Genomic DNA, 27,898 nt, shown 5'->3' on the forward strand with positions numbered 1-27,898 from the left:
GCTCAGATGCTGTGGATTATTTTATATACGGGGTCCACAAGAATATGACGCGATTTGTCATACAAACCTTCTTGTAAACCGATAACTCCCTGTTGGTGCGGCACCAGACAATAGCGTCAGTATTTCTTCCTTCTCTACTATTATTGCTGCTTGATTGTTGTGCTTTATTGGATTTCTTATCCCAAGTGCATACTCAGTTTACGTATGGGTCATTTTTTCTGGCTGCAAGAAACACGCCGGCCCACTCAATGGCCCACTCATAACATACACGATCACCGTCTGTGACATTGGTGTGATTCTTTGAAAACTTCAAATGCATTTATAATATCATAGACTGACACAGAGAGCGTTTCTCTGTCCTTTCCCTGTGGTCATTCACACTTTAGCTAATTATTTTCACGGTGTGCAGGGGAATACCATTGATTTCTTATTTCTTGGGTTCATTTGAAGTCCGGAAAATCAACCGAGCTGTGACTTTTAGGGAAACACAGCTGGGTTTAGTAGAGCGTTGTTGTTGTTTTTTTTTTTTTTTTTTTTTTCCATTTGCAAGTACACTACACTAATAATAAATAAAGTGGGAGTGGGAGTCTCTAGTTGTATTTGTTTTGCTTTTACTTGAGCACTGAAGCCAGTTCTTTGTATTCCAGCTTTCTTACGAACGCCACTGAAATGTCGAACTAAAACTTGGACTCACCTTTGCTGTCATACTACCGGTCACAGCCCCAATTAAAAGCAAAAATTTTCCAAGCTCCTTTTTTTTATTTTTTATTTTTTTTTTGACTGAAACTCATTCGCCTCCCAATGTCCCCCAGCACCTCATGGTCTTTCCATCATCAGATGTTTTTTGTGTCTATATTTATATAGCAGGTGTCCTTGGGCTTTTTCTGCGACTCTCCTTGCTGCCTTATCCTTCAACTTCCACCTCTCTGTATTTCGGCAGGTGGTCGAAATAGCTTTAAAGGTTAGCCCCATACTCGGAGCCCACATGTTCCAGCCCCTGCTGCCAGCTGTCCTCAGAGGTGTAGTGAAAGGCGAGGTGAGTTGACCCAGCCACCCGAGGCCCCAATTGGCTGCAGCTACTGTATCTTTATGGTTCTAAACGAAAATTTGACTCGGATGGTGTCTGTCCCTCTAAAGCGGCGGTGTAGCAATTCATCACAGAGTGAGTCATGCACTTTAAAATCAAACGCCTTACTTCAATCTCCTTCATGCGTGCACAAATAGTTATCTACTGAGCAAATTTGAATTCTATATTCTATTACTAACCAACATGCGGCTCACTCATTGTGGTGATTGCATGTTGCAAATAAATTGGTTTCCTGTGAAAAATTATAGAAAATCTTATGGGAAGATGATGCTAAACAACAACATGTTAACTCCTGATGCGTGGTTGCACCACAAAGTGGCATGGGTCATTGTTTGTTCCGCTACTCAGCCCATTAGTCTACTTTGATTCTTTAACTCGGTTTCTCCAGAGTAGACCGTCCTATGTAATTTTAAGTCCACTTTTACTTGACATAAGTTGCAGTATGTCGTTATTAGTTAAAAAAATGTAAAGTTCCTGACCTATTAAGCCCTTCTAGCCCTAACTATTTGTGGAAGTACAGCAGTAGTACATCTGCTGATTCTATAGTTGTTGGTATCAAAATTTCAAATGAATAACCTTGTTCTCAGTCAGCTTTTTGTCCTTTACTGTCACAAAGATGGTTTCATTCGGCACAGTTAAAGGTTATGGCTACTGTATGTGTCGGGGGGTTACTGTACTCCTCCAGTGCATAGTGTTCCATTAATTATTCATGGCATGTGTATGTATTTCTTCTTGTGAAATCAGTTCTGTGTATTGTGTACAGAGATACCCTGTGGTGATGTCCACCTACTTGGGCATCGTAGGCCGCATTCTGCTCCAGAACTCTAGCTTCTTCTCGTCGCTGCTCACTCAAATAGCCTCCGAGCTTGGCCAGGAGGTGAGATTGTGTGCCTATCCTTCATTTCTGTCCTCTCAGCTGTCTCTTTCAATGCCCGTTAAGGACGTCGCCTCAAAGTGCCTGTGAAAAGTGAACCATTCAGAAACGGGGCTCAACGTGATGAGCCATGGAATTGCAAATGGTACCGTTTCCAGGCACTGAGTCAAAGCTCAATCCCTTTTTATTCTGAAAGTTTGAAATTGTTTTTGACCCAACCAGAGGGACATAAATCACCTACTTTTTATAGTTTGGCCTTAATCTAAATGGATAAAAGGAAAGAATAGGCTGTTTGAAACATCCCTCGGCTGTCACTCCGCAGTGCCAAGTGCCACTCTTCGAGCCTGACTGCTAAATGAGGCAGAGTAAATAGGGAAGGTCAATTCTCGTAAAAAAGATTCATTCTGGCTCTTTCAAAGACTTAATGTCCATTCCTTTATTTGTCGGCCCGTCTGTGTTAAACATGGCTTTCCATCTTTTTTGCTTTATCAGATTGACCAGTTGTTAGGCTGTGTGATTGAGATGTGGGTGGACCGCATGGACAACATCACACAGCCGGAAAGGAGGAAGCTATCTTCTCTGGCGTTGCTTTCTCTCCTACCGTCTGACAACAGGTAAGACAGCTCTTTCAGTCATTCACAAGCATTTGGGGAGTCGGATCCATACCCTTTATATGTATACTTTATTGTTCATATAGCCGACAGAGATTCATTTTTAGATTTTCTGTTGTGGTGTGCCGTGTTAAATTCATCCATCCAACCATCCATCCATCCATCCTCTACCACTTTTCCGGGTCAGGTCGCGGGGGAAGTAGCTTTAGCAGGCATACCCAGACTTCCCTTTCCCCAGCCACTTCTTACAGCTCTTCCGGAGGTATCCTGAGGCGTTACCCAAGCCAGCCGAGAGACATACTGTAGTCTCTCCAGTGTGTCCTGGGTCGTCTTCGGGGTCTCTTACCGGTGGGACGTGCCCGGAACACCTCATCAGGGAGGCGTCTGGGAGGCATCCGAATTGGATGCTCCAGCGACCTCATCTGGCTCCTCTCAATGCGGAGGACCAGCGGCTCGGCACTGAGCCCCTCCCGGATGACGGAGCTTCTCACCCTATCTCTGAGGGAGAGCCCGGAAACCCTGCGGAGGAAACTCATTTCGGCCGCTTGTATCCGGGATCTTGTTCTTTCGGTCTAAACCCACAGCTGATGCCTATAGGTGAGGGTAGGAACATAGATCGACTGGTAAATTGAGAGCTTCGTCTTTCGACTTAGCTCTTTTTTTACCAGAAGGGACTGATCACAAAGTCCGCATCACTGCAGACGCTGCACCGATCCGTCTGTTGATCTCCCGCTCCATTCTTCCCTCACTCGTGAAAGAGACCCCAAGATACTTGAACTCTTCCACTTGGGGCAGGATCTCGCCACCCTTTTCCGACTGAGGACCATAGTCTCGGATTTGGAGGTGCCATGTTAAATTTTGAATGCAAAAAATGTGTGTCTCGGCTCAAAAAAGGTTAAAAACACTAGTTTAAACTATTAAGATAGATGGACGGACGGACAGGCGGGCGGGTGGAGACAGTTTACCTTGTAGTTGTGCCGTAGCTGTGTAATTTTTCAGCATTGTACTTTGCAGTTTCCATTTTGAGACAGGAGTCCATTTTCTAGCCATCATTTGTCTCATCTCTGATCAAATCTGCCTCCTTCCATGCTGATCTAAGAGATACTAAATATTCATTACTGTTCTTGGTTGACTCATATGTGGATGTGGCATGGTTTCCCAACTTATACATACATTTTTTATTTTTTTAAATTTTATTTGAAGAAAGTCGCTTATCTGACAGAATGTACAGTATGTGAGCTCATGCCAATCGCTTTCCCATGTTGTAAAATTTTGAATGAATCTTCACTGTGTGGGTTTCAAGATAAGCTTTTCTGGTGATATCTCCATTTCACATAGTGATTCACTTCCTCATCAAGATTTATGGAAGACTGACATTTTCCGCAGTCCTGATCGTGTAACGTTAGACAGCCATGAAATCCTTTGTCACACCCCATGCTCGCTCGACATTGCCAATTTGATATGACATCCTTGGCTGGTCGGTCACTGCATGACAAATCAACTATCCCGCGTATAATCGCAGCTAAAATTGGAAGGGGCTCATATCTTGTTCCTCATTTTCCATTATGCATCTAATTATTTTTTTCTTTCTCTAAGAGTGACACAAAGTTGTTGAAAGTAAAGTTGAGGAGTGCAAAGGTTTATGAAGTTTTCATGAAGTTTTCGAACTTCTGCTTTTAGTATTTTGTAATTATGCTGCTAAATTGCTAATAATCATGACAGAGCGATGGATAAGGGGAGGCTTTAGCACTACAAATTAGTTATGTGAAGCAGACAGGGCCTCATTAAGACACAGTGATTAAATGTGCCTGACTCCTTAGTGTGGCCTGTAGCCTAGATGAACAGTTTTTTTTTTTGTTTTTTTTTTGCTGCTCTGCTTCAAAACGCACTTAGTGTACCTGGGTTTTTGTGGTGTCTTACCTTGAATGTTCATTTTCCATGTCTCTTGTGTCACACAACCATAATGTTCACCAGAGTAAAATTCCAGTTGACGAAAGTCAACATAGTTGAGATGAGAGTCTTAAACCATGAGTAGATTAATGGCTGTTGTCTCAATTAATTACAGTCGAACTGCAAGTCTTTGAATGTCTAAAAAGTAGTACCACTTTTATTTAGTCTCAGGAATCCACTGTATCCTTAACACTGCCATTGACATCTTTAGAAGTCAAATATCCTTTTTAACTAGGAGAGCTGGCGGTGAATCAATTTCAAGATTTTTAACATCTTTCACAAAGTTGCCTTCCAAAAAACATTTTTAAAAGCCGTGGCCAGCCCCCCGAAAATATGATACTCTGTAGTTAAACCCTGGAAAATACCCTCCCACACTCTTTAAACACTTTCCTCATGCATGAGACAGTGTTCCCACCACTCTATCTATCTATCTATCTATCTATCTATCTATCTATCTATCTATCTATCTATCTATCTATCTATCTATCTATCTATCTATCTATCTATCTATCTATCTATCTATCTATCTATCTATCTATCTATCTCACACATTTTTAATGAGATTTTTTTTAGTCAAGAAATTAAAAATAGATGGGGCCACAAAGACCATTAAGACCATTGCAGTGGTCGGCTGTTATATAAGTGATCACTAGAGATGAATAAAATCACTAACTGTGTGGTAAAGGGGTCTTTAATTGCATATTGGCAGTGATTGTGACCTTCCAATTCCAGTGGGTTTTCATTTTTTGTTTTTTTTTTCTGGGTAGTTGTATATATTTTCCGGAGTCATTTTAAAGCTGTACAACTTATGCATTTGTTTCTTTCAGTCAACATAGCAATTATTAATATATTCAGGCCCTTCAAGCCGTTTGACATTTTGGGCTGTTTTTATCTATGGTGTCTGTCTTTCTTGCACTTTGAACTATGACACATTGAAAAACTTCCGCATGTGCACAAGTCACTAATGGAAAGGTTAATGTCAAATGCCAGAAGCAAAGTGTCAATGGTCATGCCTAAAAAAAGAAGGAAGCGCAAGAGCACTGATGGATGGGATTGATCAACTTTCCTTTGGGTGGCCGTGTTTTTTTTTTTTTTTTTGACAGCCACTTAATCACTGGCAGGATTTAACAGATTGTGACTCTTCATTAAAATGTTTCTCTCATTAGGTTTAATGGATACAAACATTTTCAAATTTCATCAGTGAGCATGACCTGTGACCTGATTGTTTGTCATCCAGTGTGATCCAGGACAAGTTTTGTGGCATTATCAACATCTGTGTCGAGTCTTTGCACGACGTGATGACAGAAGATCCCGAGACAAGCACCTACAAAGAGTGAGTATCCACGTTTGTCTGACTAATCAATTGACATAAAATAAACAGCCAGTATTAATACCTTAAAAAATTAAAGACAGCATGCATTATTTTTGTAATTTAAACTAGTTCTCAGGTCTGTGAAATTCTTTGGTCAAAATGCACAAAAGATCTAAGGTTGATCTAAGTGTGTGTCGTTTGTCCTGGATGGTGACTGATGAGCTGAGGGAAGATGAGTGCCAAAGGCAGAAGCACATTTGCAAAAAAATACTCAATCAGTTGAATAGAAAATGTCCTTTGCTGAAGAGTTTGTTTTCAAAACGCGACATGGGCATTTTTTCAGATTTACGAAACTCGCGCCAAAATTATCCAGCTCCGAATGGTAGTTATCGGGATACTCTGATTTTTGTTGAAAGTGCGACATATCGTTCTATATCAGCCAAGGAAGATCGCTTTTTATTTCAAAATGCGACATATCGAGATCTTATTTAGAGCAAAAATGCGACATAATTTCGTTCAATCAGCGTGCGCTGCTGAAGCAAGCAGCATCCAATCAGAATTCGTCTAGAGGGAACTTCCGGTATCTTCCACATCATCATCCAAAATGGCTGCGCCCACTTTTGAGAGAGAACTAAGTCTTGTATTTTGTTTATCAATGTTTAATAATATCAAATAAATGAATCAGTGATTGTGCTGGTTTACTTGCAGGCTGTCCCATTGTGAGGGTGCTTTTCCTATTTAATTTTAATTCTTTATGAAATTATTGCAATTTAATACTTCAGTTCTCATCCAAGTACCATTGTATCTGAATGTAATAAACATACTGTTTTGTCTATGATTGTGTAATGCTTGAATAGTAATTTTGTTGTTCAAAATATTTCACCAACGATCATTAATGAATGAATAAATTTTTATAATTCTATGCAATCTTTTTTTTTTTTTTTTTTGCCATTTTTTTATAAGGAAAGTTATCGGCTATGACTTAAGAAAAGTTGACATTAAAAGGAAATCAACACCCTTGGAGTAGACTCAATTTCTCTCTATGAGCATTATGAATACTGTTATTATTACTACAGACTTACATCCTATTCTGCAGTGTTCTTTCCCCCCGACAGCGACAGCTATAAATAAAATAAAATAAAAAAAAAAGCAGACTCAATGAGTCAGATTTCAAACAGTGAATTTGTGAGTTTGAAACTGATTTCATTTTGGAGATGTGTGTATGAGATCGACTACCTATTTTTTTTTCTGCTGGTATCCCTCGCAACCCATATTAACCTTGGTAGACTGGTTTGAAGCAGTTTACTTTCTTAATGATCTCACATCAACTTATAAACAAAATTAATCAACTGAGTGACACAATGCCTGCAGATGTCGGATTGCAGAATCGCATACAGATGCACCCAATTACAATGATGAAAACTCAGCCTTTCCAAGACCTCATACCGAACAAACAAACAGTTTCTCAATAACTGAAAAACACCTTTTTAAAAGAAATTCCCATTTTTTCATCTCCTTTTTCAACATCTGACATTAGTGAGCTAATTGTGAAAATTGTGACTGGTGACTGACCCTTATTTCTGATACCTAACTCTCTAAATGTGGTGGTCATGGTCTTAAATATTATTTTAAAATGCTTGAAATGTTGAAAGGCAAATAGTTTTCATGATTGCCTATCAAAAGCAACTGATTTAAAAAAAAAAAAAAAAATACAGCTCCTCCTGAAGGTTTAAGTCGAAATTTGGATATGTCTCACTTTGCCAAGAATAGAATGTTTGGATATGTCTCATTTTGAAGAAAAAATGAAATTTGTCATCCAAAAAACTCGGTGAATATTAAAGCCAATATTTTTTTGTAGTATGGTGTTTAGTTACTTTTTAGCATCTCTTTCCATCCCCCAATAGTTAGAAACATAAATTGAGTTTATTGTTTTCACTTCAATACCAAGCCCTTTTCTCAAAATGAAAAAAACGGATATGTCTCATTTTGAAAACAAACTCTTCAAATGTCCTGTGCAGCTCGGCGCGGGAAAGGAATACTTCCGTCGTCCATTGAAAGGGAATTTGCATCGTATGTGTTCTATGTCGCTGAAGCATCAGTCATTTCTAAACTCCATGCAGGCTTCCCTGAATAAGTGCTTGATTTGAAACATCAATCTCAGTTTGCCGCCTTTGAACACATTCACTCATTCCACTTCCAAAGATACTCCGGATAAACAATTTTAAGTTATCGATCCCATGATTTACTCTCTCTTCTCACCGCTTGCCTGCCTCACACACGCCCATTTGGTCCATCCACTCTTTAAGGTGTTCTAAACAAACAATTTCATCTGTCTAGGTTGTAGGTGATCATCACTCAATACAGAACGTGTTGACATAGCAGTTCAAGTAAATTAAAATGATCCCATTGCCTATTGCCGTAGCATCTTCCTGGCTTCCCATTGGCTAGGGGAGACGTCAATCTTTACCCATGATGCTTTTCGTTTCCTTTGGACATTCAACTGTCACCGAATCACAAGCCAGTGCACACCGGAAACGTCTTCACTTTTTTGGTTGCGTTTTTTTTTACAAGTTTATTCTCTCTTCTTCATCATGGGCCCCAACTTTATTGGAATTAAGTTGTGTGCGTGCGTACATTCATACGTATGTTTTCTCTCGGCTGTCAACGTTTTCGACCCATCTTCCGTCCGATGCCTTTAGCTTCTCACTCACACTTCGTATAGTTGCCCAACGCCAAAGATAAATGAACATCGTTTTTTGATTATTCTTTGCATTATTTACTTTGAATCCTCATTTTGGTGGGGGTGAGAGGGTAGGGGATTGGAATGGATTACACTACTTACATGTAAAATGTGCTTCTACTTATGAAAAATTCACGTTACGAAACGATTTTCCTGAACATATTAATTTCGTAAGTAGAGGTACCACTGCATGTGTGTGTGTGTGCATGTTTATGAAATGTTTGCTCTTTTTTTGGAAGAAAAAAAGTATTTGTCCCTAAGAAGAGAAGCCCTCTTTTGAAGATCTGCACTGAAAAAAAATAAGTGTATTCTTTATTCTTGGCATAGCATTATTTATCGGCTGTGTTCGTACATTTGGCACTGAGGGAAATATACACTGGAATGTTGGCACTTTGGATGTTCTCAAGCACAATACAGCTCTTAACATCAAAGGGAAGATCAGTGAGGGGAAAAAGACCACACTTCTTTATATATAGTTTTCATAATAAAGTTGCAAGGACTCAAAAGACACAGAAGGTTTCTTATCTTTGCGCTCTGCATTCTAATTAATCAATATGAATAGCAAGCAATATTATTGTGTGCGCATAGTGCGTGTCCTGAAGTGGTCTCCTGCTGTGCAAATGTATTTATGGTTATTAATGTGGAGTTGAATATTATTCTGTTTGCAGTTGCATGCTGATGAGCCACTTTGAGGAGCCCAAGCTGAGTGATGATGAGGAGCCCCCGACCGAGCAAGACAAGAGAAAGAAACTAGTCAGTCAAACAACACACGTGCAAGCATACACTACAATACACTCGAGCTTTTTCTCCCATACTCTATTATCACAGTCATATCCTGTAACTTCATTTTAATTTTGCTAAAATGCTTCAAACACATGTATTGAATGTGGACTAAAAAGGGTCCAAGCAGGTTGGAACAGCTGGCGGAAGGTGTCAAGTGTGTTATGTGACAGAAGAGTCTCTGCGAGGATGAACGGCAAAGTTTATCAAATGGATTACAGACGGTGGCGCTGAAGAGATGACCGGAACATGCGTTTTAGCTGTGACTTCAGTACTGTAAGGCATGGTTTATAATTCTCACAATCAGGACCCAAAATGAGAGAACAGTTTGACATTTTAAAATATGTTTTTAAGCCACACACCTCCTTCAATGTGATTGAGATGACGCAACCCACCTCTTCTGTACACTGCCTCAACTAAAAAACAAAATCCGCAATACATTTCACTATGAACCTCAAATGCAATTTTTTGGGGGGCAATTTTACATAGGAGATACATTTCCCTTCTGTAACTTTTTCTTTGTTCACTTACTCACGTTATTTATTTGAGTAAATGCTTTCTTGCCAGCAGCCAAAATGCGTTTCCTCCGCAGGGTGTCCGGGCTCTCCCTTAGCGATAAGGTGAGAAGCTCTCTCACCCGGGAGGATTTCGGAGTAGAGCTGCTCCTCCTCCACAATCCACAATCAGAGGAGCCAGATGAGCTGGCTGGGGCATCTGATCCAGATGCCTCCCGGACACCTCCTTGGTGAGGTGTTCTGGGGACGTCCCATCGGGAGGAGACCCCGGGGGCAAACCGGGACACGCCGGCTTGTCTAGGAACGCCTCATGATCCCCCCTGCAAGAGCTGGATTAGGTGGCTGTGGAGAGGGAAGTCTGGGCGTCCCCGCTAAAGCTACTACCCACGCCACCTGACCTCAGATAAGCGATAGAAAATGGACGGATGGATGTTTTGTGCCTTGAGAAAACCCACGCAGGCACGGGGAGAACATGCAAACTCCACACAGGCGGGGCCAGGATTTGAACCCCGGCCCTCCAAACTGTGAGGCCAACGCACTACAGCTTGCAAACATATTGTTTAATAATCATTTTGCTTGTGTATGTGACTGAATCCCCAAACAAAACTCTGTATTCCAAGTTAATTTCAATGCTGTCCATTTAAGGGAGTACAGCAGTTACACCCCCCCCCACCCCCCACCCGCAACCTCCAGCGGTTTGCTCTTCTCAGCAAGTGAGTGTGAATGTGCGTGCTTCCCATTGCACTTATCACCTCATCCCAGACCCTGACTTCTTGCTCCAGGGAATGGGGTAGACTCAAAAGTAGCACCTCTCCCCGCTTGATAATGCATCTTCGTGCGTGCGTGCGTGCGTGTGTGTGTCCGTGATGCAGTTTGAGGGACAAGAATTTCACGGAAAAGCAACCCTTTGACATTTTGTAGAACTTTTTCACTCCGCTTTGACTTTTTGATGCAGATGCTCTATGGAAATTATTGTATATTTTTGCGCAAAATACCATGTATAATTTTTTCTCATTTGGGACTGCAGAAAATGGTTGTGTCCCCTCATAAAAGTCTTCTCACTGTATTAGAACTGGGCTATGTGACCTTCCCCCAAAATCCAATTTCTGATTTCAATCGATTCCCTCCGATAAAACACAAAAGCATAATCCTTGATACGTTTTAAAACATTTTAAAATGTTAACAGCGATAATTATATCCTTTGTGACATGACATCAATTCCTTAGTTTAAATAAACAATTGCCGATCACCTGCAGGCTTGAGGTTGGGGAGCTATTTCTAGTCTTTATTATTCATTGTATCCATGTACATCTTATAATAACATTTGGAGGATTATGAAAGTTTTAAATAGAAATACAAATTAACAAAATAAGAAAGGGGGTGGTTCTTTTACTGATCTGAGAGTAAGTGGATTTACAACCGTTTTGTAGGCATAAAAGGAGCAATTTACATTTGTAATGGATATTTGTACTCAGGCCAATGGTAAAATTGTGTTTTGTGGGAAGTTTTTAAGGGATACTTTGTTGCGGTCATCTTTAAAGTTTGGGTAGTCTGTTCCTTTGAGTCCCAAGCCACCTACGTATCTTATATTTGACAAATCTTACGACACACCATCAAACAAAAATGTGACAAAAAGTGGATCGAGAAGTCAATTATACACTTTCTGCCATAAAATAGAAGAGTATTTATCTATCTGTATATGCCACTAGCATAGATAAATGAAAAAAGATACATTTGTGGCAAATAAATAATATTTTGACCAATTAAGTGAAATTTGATATATTCCCTCGGCACACTAATGCGCCACATCGCACTGGTTGGGAATCACTGGTCTATTCAAATAAACAATGTTTAATGGCCTTCCTTGTCGTCTCCATCCAAAGTTACCCCTTCTGTTTCTTTGTATCGTATAGCAAATTAATACCGCCAAAAAGTAGTCCCTTCAGATTTGTGTAATTGTTCAGCGCTTTGCCAACAGGGAACGTGAATGCCTTTCTCGCTTAATGTTTAATACATTTTCGACTTGCCTTACACTTAGTGTTGATATGAAAAATCCCCAGAAAATTGTTACAACACCCAAATAATATCCCAGCTCTGATGAAGCAATCATTTTGGCTCAATGCCCAAGGTAAGAAGTGCATTTAACAATTTGGGGGGGGCAGAGAGTGGAATAAAAATCAAATGGCTGCAAAAAGCCTGAGGTGCCAGACTGTCTCTTTAACACCAAATCGCGCTGTGGCATGTGTGTTGATCTTTTCGGATACATTTTTGTATATGAAATGAATGGGCAGAAACCACCACCAGCCAGCCGCATGTTTGGCTTCCCTGAAAATAATTTCTGGATGCACAGCCTGTTTAATAATCGTTCTTTTAACACATTTGATTTCGTTTATCTGCTAGTTATTACGCTGCCTAAGCCAAAATCCTTAGACTGGAAAAATGAGCCATTTCTTTAACTCCACACAACAAACTTAATTAAGCGGGTAATGTTTAGCATTAAGTCAATGTCATCCTGTTTTGGTGCCATGTCTTAAGGTTTGGTAGTGCCTGTGCAAACTCAATGGAAGGTAATGTGATTTGTGTCTAACATATTTTCCATTTGTATTCATGAAAAGAAAGTACGTTTCCTGAAACCCCCCCCCCCCCCCTTCATCTTATTGAGTGTTTACGAGGGGTCCCTCGCTTTGATTTGAGTGTTCCAGTCATGGTTATCTCACAGTTTGACCGTCAGTACATCGTCCACGGTTTGAGTGTGGTTCTTCATCTACAAGGACAGCAGCATCAAATACAAAGAACGAGAGACGACATGAAAGTCCAGCTCCATTGGGTACTAATGAAATTGGCGGTTTGTGTCCCTGGAAAACGCCACTTCAACACAATCCCATATTTCGGCTTTTTGTCAAGTACACACATGTCCAGCAGTCTTAACGCTTCCTTAGCTGTTGCTTCTGTCCGATTGGCCAACATTGCAAAGAGTTCTGTGATGTCATCCTGACTACTTGTTCGAAAATGTGGTCAGCAACTGGATCCACAAATGCAGGCATATAATCATTGGTAGGAAAATATGAGTCAAAACTGTTCCGTCAGGGTCCAACATTGAGCCTTTTTCACTGATGGGTCGCCCTGTTTGAGCCGTAACTGGCCGCATATAGTCATAATACGATGAGTTTTAATGATTACACATACAAGCACATCATTTTTTTCTTCCGAAAAGCCCTTCTTTGGATAATTTTGGGACAACATATTGACTGCTTCATTCCCCCCCACATTTCGGTTTGGATGTGTGATATGACTTAGTACTATATTGGTATTCTAATATACAATAATCCAGTGACGGTTTTATTTACAGAATGCTATTACAGCATAAGCGGCTTGGAAGAAAGCTATGACTTTAAAACAATACATCACGAGCCTTGAGTCACACCCTCTCAGAAGCACGCTGTCAGGGCAAGTTAAGGAGAACATTCCATTTTTTTTTTTTAATGCAAGTTTATTAGCGGATATGACAGCATTTTAATGTCATATAAATTGCATCTTTTTGAAATAAAGATAGATACATACACCTGCATCATTTAGTGTAAGACTATTATGAAGAGTTTTTAAGTTGTGTATGTTGACTTTTTTGAGAACTAAAGATGGATGGAATTTAACAGTTACGCCAAGCCAAAGCATTTATTTAGCCATTAGCAAGAAAAGTGCATGAATGAATCTTGCGCTCACAATTTGGAAACATCAATATTAGACAGTAGAACATAAAACCCGTAAAGAGTAGTACAAATATAGTATGTGAGCGCTGACCAAATACTCCTTTTGTGAACAGTACAAAGACAGTATTCCCTGAGCGGTCATGTCCCTCACATAAACTCCCATGTCCACCAACTATACAGCTTCCCTCTTCACACTGCCATGCAGGATTTAACAGGGCTCATAAAGTCACGTTAATGTCTACATTAAATTAATTTGGAAAAGGTTCCAACTGATGTAATAATCGCATTTTTTTATTGCGGATTTTGAAATTAGCTAAATTGTTACCTAAAAATTAATCATTCGGTAGTGTTCTATTTCTTTGTCTTGAATCTTGTTTGTTAATATACCAATCTGTCCATGTACAGTATATATCTTGTGCATATCAAAGATACTGGCTATTATCGCTTCTCAGACTTTATATCAGGTATGTGCTCCCCCACCCTCCATGTCTGCTTTTTTTCCCCCACTCTCAACAATATCAATATTGTCCCCAATAATTCGAGCTCCAATGTATTTACACTTTTGCAAAAAACAGCTTATTTTGACACAGCCAACCAGTGAATCGATTATACTGGGTGCACCCAAAAAATATTACAAAGCCAGTTGTCAAACAGTCTCATTATTTCACTGAAAAGCTAACGGGCAGTGTTAGACTCAAATGTAATAATTTGTTGTCATGTTATTTTTAGCCTTTTTTCAGGGTGAAGTCTGACATTCACCTGCAATCAATATTATGTGTATTAATTCATATAAAAAGTGTACAGCATACATTTTTTTACTATCAAACAATTTACTCTGCTGTCATTAATGTCTATTTATTTAATATTACTAGTGAGAAGGAGGGGTAACCTGATTTAGTGAGCTAATTGTATATGACATTTTCAAATAAACTCATTGTTAGGGTGCATCCTCATTTTACAAAAGCATGAATATTCCCCAGACTAAAACTAAGAGTCTCATTCCCTGGAGGGTTGGAATAGTTAGTGGGTAATTGGAACTCTTTTGTTCTTCATTCAAGTCAGCAGACAACTGCCTCTTGAGAGGGTTTGTATCAGTATCGCTCATGCGCATACGTTTGAGATTAGTCTTTATAATCGTTTGGCATGTTCATAATGACTAAAGACAGTGGGAGCTTAGATTTGCCTCAGAACTTCAGTTATCTTTCACTTCAAAATATTGAAGTGTGTTGCTTTATACACACACACAGGATTCCGCATCATTTTGGTCTGCTTCTCAAAGGAGGTTGTTGCTTGGTTACTAAGTTTGAGTATTGTTTCCCAATCTTTATTGAGGAAATGAACATTTTACATGAAAAAAAGTGTATGGCACATTACCAAATAAAATGCTACAAAAAGTATCCACAATACATTTACTGAAATAATGTGAATAATGATAATAATATTGGAATGAAATTTGGGCCCGTTTCATTAAACACAACCGGTTGCACGGTTTAATTGTATCCTCTAGTGGAACAGCATTTAATTGTTATGCCTTGCACTATATTTTGCTAGCATAGAAAGACCAACAAAGATACACTGGTTGTACATCATTGTGTTAGTGTGTAGTGTGCAGTGTGCTTATGCGGTAAAAAGGATGACAACCAGTCATATGTCACTTTCCATGTACAAACTGAGTGTTCACAACAGATAGCCAACCATTCCCTTTGAAGCCAACAACTCCCTTGAAGAAAGTACCCCTCTTGTGGGTCACCACAATGGGATATTTCTCCAGATAGTACCTCTTTGGCAACAGTGAAGATGCAGATTTTTGGTAATATTCGTCGATGGGTGCATTATTATTGATGACTGTTTCTATCATGCTTTTTTTTTTCTCACTCGTTCTTATTTTAACGAACCATTATGCTCCCTTAACCCATCTGTTACTCGTCTGGAGATATATACTCATACGAAATGACTTTTTGTGCGTCGTATATCCACCCCGGGATACAGAAGGCATCTAGCTGTAATGGAGGAATTTGCATTTTGCTCTGTTATTGCTCACAATCTCAGCAGACCGCCAGCATAATGTGATTTTCTTGAATCACAGACCTCGTGCGACTGCTATTCTACCGCAGCATATAGAAAGAGTCTCCATTCTGCTGCCAAACCGTCACAAATCAGTTCCTATTTTGCCATTGCCATTTGATCATGTCACTTCTGGCACTATGTTTTAAATTTGCTTGTCTACCATCGTCAACTATGTACTCACGCTGCTCATAATAGCATTTTCAGACAGAATCACAATACCGAATGACAGTATCCTTACGGTGAGCCTTTTGTTTTTATTTGTTTTTGCATTAACCACCAGTGTCTTTACCAGTCCCCCTCATCTGTCATAGATGAAGAGTAATCATTGCGGCCTTCTGCCATATGCACTAATAAAAGTTCAACATGGGAGCGACTTACCACAGGCAATTAAATTTGTGCTCTTATCTTTAAATTCTGATTGTCACCACTTTCATGGCTTTATGGCGGATTTTTGGCTTACTAAGCTAATGGGAGTCCTTAATATCAGATCAGACAATTCAGTTGTTAAATTGATCCTAATATATCTTAATTACTGATGTACTGAACGTGGTTTATTACAGTACAAAGTCATCTCGGCCTTATTGTTTGCTCAAAGGACTGTAAAGTACCCAATTGAAGTTCAAACTTGAGTCTGAAACTCCACTGGGATTAATAAAGTATTCCTGATTCCCTGGAGAGAGAGTTTGTTGGAGTACATCTTCAGAAAATGTCGGACTAATTGGGATTAATTGAGGACAGATCGGAGTCATTTAAATAAAACATTCACCTTTAATAATTGGCAGTAAAGGTTGTTATTCCGCCTACGTCTCTCACTAGCTTCGTTAGACATGGAAATACATGATTCTTTCAAATGGCTTTTTTGTTTTTCTTACTTGATAAGTGCTTGTGTGCGCTGTTTAAAATGGTGTGGCACATTACCAATACAGACTATAAATTGAAACGAATGGTTTTACGTACAAACCCAATTCCAATTAAGTTGGGGTGCTGTTTTAAACAGATATAAACAGAACATCATGATTTGCAAACCATGTTCAACCCATATTTAATTGAATACCCAACAACCACAAGGTATTTAATGTTCAAACTGAGGATCTTTGTTTTTAGCAAATAATCATTCATTTCGAATTTGATGGCTGCCGCACGTTCCAAAGAAGCTGAAAGGAATGCTCATCAAATACCGTTTTCGAACATCCCACAGGTTAACAGGCTAATTAGGAAGCAGGTGGGTTTCACGATTAGGTATACAGGGATCTCCCTTGAATCATTCACAATCAAAAATGGGCTGAGGTTGACCTCTTTGCACAGTTGAAGGACAATGTTCCTCCATGTACAATTGCAATGAATTAAGGAATTTCATAATCTACAGTCCATAATAATATAATAATGTGAAGATGTTCAGAGGATCGGGATTGATTATTGCATTGTAAGCAGGAAGGCCGAAAATAAACATTTACTACCCATGACCTTCGATCCCTTAGGCAGCACTGCATCAAAAACTGACACAGGAACACATTAGAAAACCAACCTCAGTAAATACAGTCTGGAACCACATCAGTAAGTGCAACTTAAAACACTCCTCTGCAAAGCAAAAACCCTTTATCAACAAGACCCAGAAACACAGCCAGCTTCTCTGGGCCCGCGCTCATCTAAGATGGACTCATGGAAAGTGGAAAAGTGTTCTGTGGTCTGACATGTCTACATTTCAGATTGTTTTTGGAAATCGTGGCCATCATGTTTTCCGGGCCAAAGACATCTAGACTTGTTTTGGACACAAGGTTCAAAAGCCAGAATCTATGATGGTATGGGGCTGTGTTAGTGCCAATTGCATGGGTAACTCACAAATCTGTGAATGCACTATTAATGCTGTAAGGTACATACAGGTTTTGAAGAAATATACTGCCATCCAAGCAACGTCTTTTTCATGGATGCCCCGGTTTATTTCATCAAGACAATGCCAAACCACATTCTGCATGTGTTGTATTGGGTGGCTTCGTAGTAAAAGAGTGTGGGTACTAGACTTGCCTGCCTGCAGCCCAGACCTGTTAACCATTGAAAACGTGTGACGCATTATGAAGCATAAAATGCGACAATGGAGACCCTGGACTGTTGAACAGCTGAAGCTGTACATCAAACAAGAATGGGAAAGAATTCCACCTGCAAAGCTTCAACACTTAGTGAGTTCAGTTCCCAAACATTTATGGAATGTTGTCAAAAGAAAACGTGACATAACAGTGGTAAATATGAGTCTGTCCCAGCTTTTTTGGAACGTCTTGCAGCCATAAGATTCCAAGTTAATGATTATTTTATGTGTTAGTTTTATTTTATTTTTTTATTAGTATTATTTTATTATTAGTTTATCAGTTTGGACGTTAAATATCTTGTCTTTGTAGTGTGTTCAATGAAATATAGGCTGACTGTGATATGCACATCGTTGTATTCTGATATGTTTTACAAAACATTGGAGCTGGATTTGTAGAATACACTTTTATTGACTTTCTTCCCCCACCGCCACGAAAGGTCACCTATTCATTTTGTATTCCGGAGTGCATTTTCAATCAAAATAAATCACCATGCTGAGTTTCTGGCCTTCGCCAGCATCTTTTCCCTCCCCTTCGAAACAGGCCTAAAATGTGGCTTTATTTTAAATTCCACTTGTTTTCATTCAAAAGCCACGTATGAAATGCTCTCTTGCTAGTTCTGCAAGATACACATAGCCGTATATTGCGCATACATGTGGGCTGTACCTCCAATCTTAGATTAGTCCGTTTTCAGTAACCGACATTTACGCCCTCTACCAATTCCTATGAGCAGCACATATGCCCATTTGTCAGGCTTCATTTCCTGAGCAAATGACTGCAATCAGATCGCAGTCCTCCCACTAAATCAAGCGACCATAAAATAAAGCCCAGATAAGTAGTGAGGAGGGTTTTTGCGTGCTTTTCAACAATCTGTTTTGTCCTGTTAGACTCTTCTTACATATCTCACACCAAAAAAAGCTCCCAAGCCATCGATTATGTCTAGACATTATCACTTAAGGTAATGATTGTACTGATCTCTCAGGACATTTTTGTCAATCTCTCATCCGTGTGCAGTTTAACATAGACACTTTCCAACCATCTGTTAATATAATAGTAAGGAGCATGAGCAAGGAATAATATTCTGATCAGTCTGTAAAGGAAACCACCATTTTTATATATTAATTGGCCTTTTCAATCAAAGTATTAAATAGATTTTACGCCCATCTGATCAATATCAGCCGATAATTAGCATTTAATGCTCATCGGCCAATTGGCTTTCTTGTCATTCGCCAATCCAATCAATGACGTCAACTATCAGCTCCGCAAAAGCTGCTTTATTTTAAGCCTTGTCACATCTTGTGGCGTAGTACTCTGCCTATCTGAGGGCCAACAAAGTTTTCACTTGTCAGTGTAAAAGGCATCGTCAGTGTGGGACTATTTTGCAATGTCTCAAACAAGCAATGCGTAAGTTATTTACAGTCTGTGCACAACTGAAGGACGTCGTGGGGAGGGTCGTCGAAATGCTTCATCGCAACAAATTTGATCGGGCACCTGAAGAATGCACACAAGGAGGAGCATGCCGCATGGAAGCAACGCAGCGTGGGTGAGGTTGTGGGGAGCCAAACTGATGCAAACGCTAGATGACACCCGTTCATAAAGCTGGGAGAGAGAGAACGATAAACGGCATGAACAGTATGTGTTCAATTCATTTCATTAATTTTTATCACAGCAAGTTAGCATCCATTATTGCTGTCATGTTGATTTTACCTAAAGTTATGTCAGTGACCAATCCCTGAATGGCCCCTATAGGTAATTATTTTAACTTTTGTCTAAACTGCTTGAGAATAAGAAATAAATCTATATAGAGTACACAAATATGTAAAATAAATGAACATGTCATTTAATAGACACATTGCTCCATCTCATAATTGGATTCGTGTCAGTTAGGGTTACAGCAAATCCTCGGTCTACGACTGAGATCCGTTCCAACAGTTGCGACTTAACTCTGATTTCGACTTAAGTCGGATTCCATTATTTAAGTCGGAATTTACATCAAAATACTTTGTATAATAAAACAAATACAGTGAAGTAAACAAGACGATGTACTTAGCATTACTGCTGAGAGACGGATGGAGAAGAAGAACGGGAGGCTGTGCTAAGCTATTGCCAAGGAACCTGGTCCTCAGTCCTCTCCATCTCCACAAGTATCAAATAACCTTGTTTTGTGAGCATTGTATCCGTCAAAGGAACGGAACCCTTCACAAGCGCTAAGAGACGTGCTTTGTCTTTCATAATTGTCACCACGGTCGACCGACTGAAGCCTTGGTGGTCTTGGTGTCTCTCCTTTCTCCAATCTTTTTATGATCATGAGCTTCGTTTCCATGGTTATGGTGTTTTTTTTTTTTTTGGCTGCAGAAACATTGCTAAAAGACACAGCTTTCTTATTTGCGGCGATAATTTCTAAAAAGGAGGGTGAAAAATGTGCCGATACTCCCAGCGCACAAACACGGACAAGCATTAGCCAGTCGAAATGGCGGACGGGGACATCTTAGGTCGAGACCGTCTTAACCCGAGGACTCTCTGTATTTTAAACTTGCTCCAAGGTGATACACCCCAAAAGTCCTGATCTTGTCAAGCCTAGTATTAAATATGTTGTTGAAGCCCATTTGTTCCTGATGGTGCATCAGAACTATATAAATGAGCCCTTTACGTCTCCAGCATTGCAAATGATATCCCTTTGTGAATTACTCGGTGTTGTAAAAGTGGGCAAAAAAATAATTATTTGAAAGTCGTTGTATAAATGCAGCCCGTTTAACAATGGATCTTCTGGAGCAACGTCTGCTTACAAGGCAATTCGAAAACCTCTTTGCTTTCTTCCTGAACAATTACTCTCTTGCAACAATGCATCTTATTGATCTTGGACTTTTTCCAAAAGCGTGGAGGCCACTTTTATTGGTGTTGTTGCTTCTAATCCGTCCTCTTCATCCCGAAGCCCCCCTTCAGCCCAACTTGTTGCCTTCCACGATATTTGTTGGTGCTGCATTTTTTTTTTTGTGATTCACTTGGCCATGTTTCATTCCACTCACTGTTGCTGCACACCCACTTTAGTAAAGGGTAGAACACTTCTCATTTCTTGTTCAGGATGAATCATTTTCCTTCCTCAGCCTTCCGACTGCATTCATCTTGTACTCACACAAACAAGCACAGTTTATGTCCCATTTTATCTCCCTGCCAGTCCATTGGCCTCGATCTAATACACTGAATGGGCTGCTTGCTAGTGTAACATTGCCCAAACATGCATGAAATTGTTTTTTTTATTATTATTATTATTTTGTTCCCACCTCATTATGGTGTCAATCTGTTGAGTTACTGAATTTCTGCAGGGTCTCGTCTTTTGAGAGGGTGGGGGGGAAATCAATGGACTACCGATGATGTCCTTGGGAAATGAAGGTATTGATATTTGTGACATTTTGACACTGTGTGTGTGTGTGTGTGTGTGTGTGTGTGTGTGTCACTGCTAATACTTCCAACTAAGGTTTTAACCATATTCAAGATATCGATTCTGTGCACTAAGACTTGGTGGGAGTTTTTGCAATACAGGTACCATATTTTCCGCACTATAAGGCGCACCTAAAAGCCTTTAATTTTCTCAAAAGCCGACGGACCAATATTTAGCCTTTAGTGCAACTCCATCTAACTGATGCGTAACGTAACCCCTGCTCTCTATTCTATGCGCCTTATAATCCGGTGCGCCTTATATATGTATGGAAAAAAAAAGTTTTGGAATAGGCCATTCATTGAAGGTGCGCCTTATAGGGCGGAAAATACGGTAATCTAAATGAACAATCATTGTTTAAAAAAAATCCTGCAATATCTCATTCAACCAGGACCGAAGCTGATGACTTCTCAAACCTGAATGTAAAGTAGATACATTTGTTGCTTTTTATAGGTGAAAAGAAGGTCATTTAGTTTCATCAGACAGACCTTTGTAGAAAAAAAATATGTTCCAGTATGAGAGATTCTGTCATAATTTGTCCCATTTTTGAGATTTTAAGTAGTGATTCACAAAATGTCAACAAATATACTGTGACCCATATTATCCACGTGAAAAAAAATAATGTATACTTATATGGAATGCTTAAATGACTTAGCCATCCTAATCAGCCTCTTTATAACTAACTTCCTCCCTTTCTATGAATTTAAAAGGCATGTAATAGTCAAATCAACATGCCACCTGGTGATCTTGGACATACAGAAAATGTTTTTTTTGTTGGTATAAAGCCTGAATGTCGGCAAACATTTTTATAGGATTCTATGAAATAATTTGAGTCGTTACAGTATTCACACTGATCCCTGAGAAGGGTTGCGTCAGGAAGGGCATCCGGTGTAAAAATTGTGCCAAACATATATATGCGTTCATCTGAGATGATACGCTGTGGCGACCCCGAAAGGGACAAGCCGAAAGGAAAACAACAACAGCAGTATTCAGACTGAATCTCCCTCCTGTCAATCCCCTGTGGGTTAGTCACTCCGAGTGACACCGCCCTTAGTTTGGATTTCTTACATCAGGGAGTCGACAAAGTGTGTGTTGAGAATCGATAACGGCGGATGATACGTTGGGCTTCATCAAATGTGACAACGTAAGCGGCGCGTCGCAGTCGTGTCACGCTGTGGCGCGAGCTTTACAGCTGGCCAGCCTCGTAGATGTGATGTCAAATATGAGCTAATGGCATTAACATCTGCCTGCCATGTAATCCAGTCAGTCCCACGCTGTCTGCGACATTCCTTCGTTTATGCTTGAATTCATCCGACAGCCGTACAACTTTCCTTCAACGTGCACAGTGTTGCAGACACGTGGTAAATCTGCATGGTAATTATCAGTAAACTTAATCCTCCTCTGCACATGGGAGTCCCAGTCTGTTCAATTTAACAGCCGTCCATCCATTTTCCAAGCCTCTTATCCTCACAAGGGTCATCAGACTGCCGGACCCTGTCCCAGTTAACACCGAGCGAAAGGCGTACTACAACTGGTCGCTAGTCAATCGGAGGGCACTTATCGACACCGTCACCGAGCGGGAATCGATCCCACGCTGCCCGCAGCAAAGTCGGGCGTGTGTATCGTTGCCCCCTCAGTGACCCTCTCAAGGCCCAAAATTTCTTCAGATTTTACTGACTGATTAGACTTTTGGCCAAATGTCAAGGCCACCTGACTTCCTGGCTGCCTCATTTCTGCGAATGTGATATCATTTGGGAAACTGTGATAACATCATGAGTGGAGGATGACCTAATTAGAATAAATTGAACATTCAGTTCAAAATCCTCCATGTCTTATTCCTGCTGCTGTGATACACGGCCCTTTTTAAGACTATGCTATATATTTTTTTTTTATATCAAAATGTGTATGTGTGTTTGCGTGCGCCTTGACACGAGTTGTTTGTTCCGTGACTGAGCTTGTGTTTACTCGGATCTCATCTCGTGAGTGACACCTGATTTCGTGGTTGTGCCGCACTAATCTGCTCAACATTGAAACAGGAATTGAGAACCATCTGAGAAATCCTCTTTCATTCGAAAAAAAAAAAAAAAAAAGGAGTTTCATCCATTCATCTATTTTCGATGGTGCCTACCCTTATTAGGGTTTCGGGTGAACTGGAGCCTTTCCGTTCGAGAGGTGGCGTACACCCCGCACGTCGCCAATCAATCACTGGTCTCAAACCGTATAATGAATGTATAATGAACCTAGCGTGCATATTTTCTACAAGTTTAAGGCTGAGTACTTGAAGAAAACCCACGTAAGCAGGAGGAGAGTGTGAAAACTCCACAAAGAGTGAAGATTCAAAGCCGTTATCAAACCATAACCCACTCATTAACCTTCTGACCATTAACCGTTAGACGAATTGCTTGTTCATGTAATAGAACGAAGACATTTCTTCTGTAGGAGTATTGTAACGACTGGTTAGAGCGTCTGCCTCAGATTTCTGGAGACCGCGGTTCAAATCCCGACCCCGCCTTTGTGAAATTTGTATGTCTGACTGGGTTTTCACCGAGTGCTCCAGTTTCCTCCCACTTCCCAAAAACTTACAGAGTTAGGTTGATTGACAATTCTAAATTGCCTGTAGGTGTGAATGATTGTTTGTGTGCCCTGCGACTGGCTGGCAACCGGTTCAGGCCGTACCCTGCCTCTTACCCGAAGGTAGCTGAGAAAGGCTCCAGTACTCCTGTGACTCTCGTGAGGATGAGCAGCTCAGATAATGGGTGGATGGATGGAATATTCTACTAGATGTAAAAATCCTCTCACTCCTCCACTGAGTGTGATTCCTCCCTCACCTTTGCACCTGTCCTTACATCAATCTCACACTTGCATCTCCTCTCAGATTTTCTCCTTTGTTCTTTTCATCTCTGGCCTCCATCTTTCCTCAGGGATGAGAGCGGATTGTGCTTGTTTTTCCCAGATAAGTAGCTTGCACTCCTGTGATTGTTGAAAGTCTTAGTGCAGCAGTCCCCTCAGCATTCTCTCCTCGTCATCGCCCGAGCCGTGTAAATGTTTCCTCCTTATGTTTGCTTTATTTCATCCTTCCCGTTTAGTGTTTGACACACAGGAGTGCAAATTTACATCCACATTAACAATGGACCTTTCCGACCTGTCAATCACTCGTACAATAATAGCCAATCAGATAGCTGCATTGTCTTAACCCCTGGCTTGACACGCTCCTCTCGCCGTATTCTTCCCACAAGCAATGTTGGTTGTCAATAGCGTGCGCTTGGAAAAGTTAATGTTACGAAGAAAATGGTCCTCAGATGCAACCATTGGCACAAGTTCTCTGGGTAGAATTAATCCCCTCTCTGCTCATTCATCATCATCATCATCATCCATTGATTTACATAAACCAGTCCCAGATATCCACATAACCAAATTTTTGTGGATAAAAACAAGTCATTTATGCAAGAATAAATGTCATCCAAAGAGTACCAGTCATTTTAGTCACTCAACTCGCATCAAGTTCTCCGTCTTAAGCTTCCACCAGTCAGTGAGTAAATTATGCCGGTTATATTCTTTTCTCATTAAGACACTCCAGCAGACAATCTTCAGGAGTTTGATTACTCTGTAATGGCAACAAACTAATGAGTAATAGTACAAGTGTCATGATTGGCGAGGGACCAAGACTTGCCATTTACAATAGTGTTGCTGTCTAATGGCGCCAAATTATTTTTTGCATGGCCTTTTCCTCTCTGTGGATGGATGCGAATGCAACTTTGGCTGATTGGGTGATTAAACAGAGCCCTTCGCTTCGAATGGGCTTTACTCTTACCTGGCTTCAAAGGGAAAGAAGATGATGAAGAAACAAACAAAACAAAAAAAAAAACCAGTGGAGACTTCCATAGTTTTGTTTTTTTTTTTTTGGTTTTGAGGGGATTTGTTTTCCTCGACTGTGGGAATCTGTAAAAAAAAACACATTTGAAAATTTCGGTCCATTTACTTCACGGTGTGTGGCTGCCATAATAGCAATGCATATTAATGCATGCACGTTTTTAATGGCATGATGCAAATCTGAATTCAATTTAGTAGTTTACTTAGTTGAATTTGTAATTTTTTGGGGTAAAGATATGCATCTAAATAATGAACGATCATTGTGTACATTTTGAAAACAGAATAGCATTTATTTATAGATGTACTATATATTTCATTCATAATACAATTTATAAAACTTGCACATTCAAATTGGTGATCATCCTTTAATCGTGCTTGCAGTCCCCAGACCCCCGGCTCTCTCTTTTCATTCAGTCAGATGGCAAGTCCGTAAGACGCTTAAACCAATAAATCATGACAAGGTTTGAATAAACAGAGGCATCAATTCATGCAGTGTGCTGTGTGTATGTGGCCGATGGACAAACCTCCAAAGACAAATACCTTTGCCACTTCATTGTCAACTTCACAAGCAGTCAGAGTAGGATTGCAGCTCATCAATATTCTTAGTTGAATTCCATGAAACACACACAAGAGGTATCATGCGTGGGGCCACCATTACCTACGACCTAACGACAGGAGACCACTGTATATGTACTAACTAACATTTGTGTTTCAAATTGTTGCTGTTTCTGCTTTGTTTTGCGTCTGATGAGAGCCACTTATCGTATGCTCGTGTTGTTAGTAAGTAGTCAGCTCATCCAGCAATTTTACTGGCACTTTAGTCAGAACCCTGAAATCAGGACCAAATTGCATTAACATTGTTTGCCTTGCAGCGCCGTGCCTCCAAATTCAAATCTTGTAGCGCAATTTCCGGCCTGTAAGCCGCGACTGCGCTTTATACAGGGATGCGGCTAATTTGTGCATTTTTTTCCAACGGCCGCAAGGGGGCACTCGAGCGGAAACGGTAAGATTGAGACTGGTGGATATATGTGCCGAGGAAGTGACTTTTACCGGTCCGTTGATAGTGTTACTGCCGTCTCTCATTGATTTTTACCTGTATGTTTTTTTTTTTTTTTTTTTTTTTTACCGGCCCTGTTAGCGCGGCGGCGCTAGCGTTATACTCTCTGTGCGCCGTCATATTTCGTGTTTCAGTGTCAGTTTCAATGTGGGCACTTGTGGCGGCCCAAGTATGTACCAAATGGTATTTCTTTTCCAAATGTACTGGGTGAGGCTTATAAGCAGGTGCCGGGAATTACGGTAAATAAAAAAAGAAGCCTCACTATTGCATTAACTCCAGTTTTCTGCATATTGTGTCGCAGTTAGCCCTGGAGGACCCCATCCACAGCGTTTCCCTGCAGCAGTTTGTCTACGAGAAGCTGAAGGCTCAGCAGAACCTGCTGGGCGACCCGGGTTTCAGCAGCCTCATGGAGACGGTGGACACGGAGGTCGTAAGGCAGCTGCAGGAGTTCCTGCAGGGCTTCTGAAAGCACATCCAGTCTTTTCTCAACTACACAACACACCTTTGCCGCTTAATCCTCAAGGCCTTTTTTCCTTTTGAGAGAAAAAGAAAAAAAAAAAGACTCCCGTGTGGACCGCTAATCCAAATCTTCCCAAACGCTGCCCATGCTCAGCCTTATCTATATTCAGAACTAGCTTTGTCCGTTCCCTCGCTAACACCTCACATCCCTCCTTTGACAAACTAGCTTTATACCCCCTTTTTAATGACTAGATATTGGGTTTATGTGTGTATTTACCATGATTTTCTAAAGCATCGCCTCACTCGAGCTTCCACTCAGCTTCTCGACTTGTAGTATCTTCCATGGGTGTGATTTTGATGTGGAACGTGTGGCGGCATACTCGCCCAAAAAAAAAAAAAAAAAAATCATTTCAGTGGAATAATCAACAAGACTGGAGCCGAAATGTGGATGGATGAAAGGATACGCGACGGACCTGAAACAGTGTTTACAAAGTCTATTCTTCTTAAGGAAAAAAAAAAAAAAAAAAAACACAAAGAATTGTAATTTTTGTATGTATGTAAAATATGGACAATCTGCATGAATCTTCTTTTAGTTAGTTCTTATTTTTGTTGATACCCCTCCCCCCCACCTCGTGTTTTCAAGTGAGCATTTCATAACCGGAGGTCAAGTTGAAGTAACTACTGAGTGTTATTGTTGTTTTTATTTTTTGTTTGTTTTTTTAAGTTAGCCTATCTAATTTTTTTTGGTAGTTCTTTTAAGCCATTGATTTGAATGCGGAACCACATTATGTACACATGTACTGCTGCTAATTGTGGGCGTCGGAGCACTTTATTAACCAAAAACTTTCTTCTCATCACTGCTACATTTTGTTCAACACAGTGAATATCAGCAGGATGCCTTCACCCCCCCCCAAAAAAAAAAAAAAAAAAAAAATTACACTACCTTTGTCACCTACCTTATTATATCACTTTTATTTGTCCATGTATACTGACAACATGTTTGGTTTAGTGTTGGAACCCTTATTGAAGACAGTTTAATTTCATTCAGGCAATATGAGTTTAATAAAAGTCCTTTCGTGATTTTGGAGCTCTAAATTGAAATCCATGAGGGAACTTGAAACTTTTTTTCAGCTTTATCATTCAAATGAGAGAATATCGCATCATACTTGTTTTAATTTTACACAGGAAGGAGATAAATATGCAGCGTGCTGCCGAGTAGACGTCAGCCTTGCGGCCTTGTGCTTGAAACGGGACACTTTTTAAAATGTCTTCATTCCGTTAACAATGGAGGATCTTTCCGCTTGTATTCTGTTTATATGACAACTCTGCAACGACACACGGTGGATGTTTGCTTT

General features: G+C 40.2%; 1 protein-coding gene across 1 annotated transcript in view; it reads left to right on the forward strand.

Annotated features, from left to right (window-relative positions):
* Positions 1-27,623, forward strand: part of ipo11 (importin 11) — a 92,912-nt gene extending 65,289 nt beyond the window's left edge. The window contains exons 25-30 of the mRNA XM_061817775.1: positions 941-1,036; positions 1,851-1,964; positions 2,454-2,575; positions 5,760-5,855; positions 9,243-9,327; positions 26,386-27,623. Of these exons, the coding sequence (XP_061673759.1) occupies positions 941-1,036; positions 1,851-1,964; positions 2,454-2,575; positions 5,760-5,855; positions 9,243-9,327; positions 26,386-26,550 (678 nt within the window). The 3' untranslated portion in view covers positions 26,551-27,623. The remainder of the gene's footprint in view (positions 1-940; positions 1,037-1,850; positions 1,965-2,453; positions 2,576-5,759; positions 5,856-9,242; positions 9,328-26,385) is intronic.
* Positions 27,624-27,898: the final 275 nt, after the last annotated feature.

The sequence above is a fragment of the Syngnathoides biaculeatus genome, chromosome 4 (assembly GCF_019802595.1).
Source record: "Syngnathoides biaculeatus isolate LvHL_M chromosome 4, ASM1980259v1, whole genome shotgun sequence".
In the NCBI taxonomy this organism is placed as follows: domain Eukaryota; kingdom Metazoa; phylum Chordata; class Actinopteri; order Syngnathiformes; family Syngnathidae; genus Syngnathoides; species Syngnathoides biaculeatus.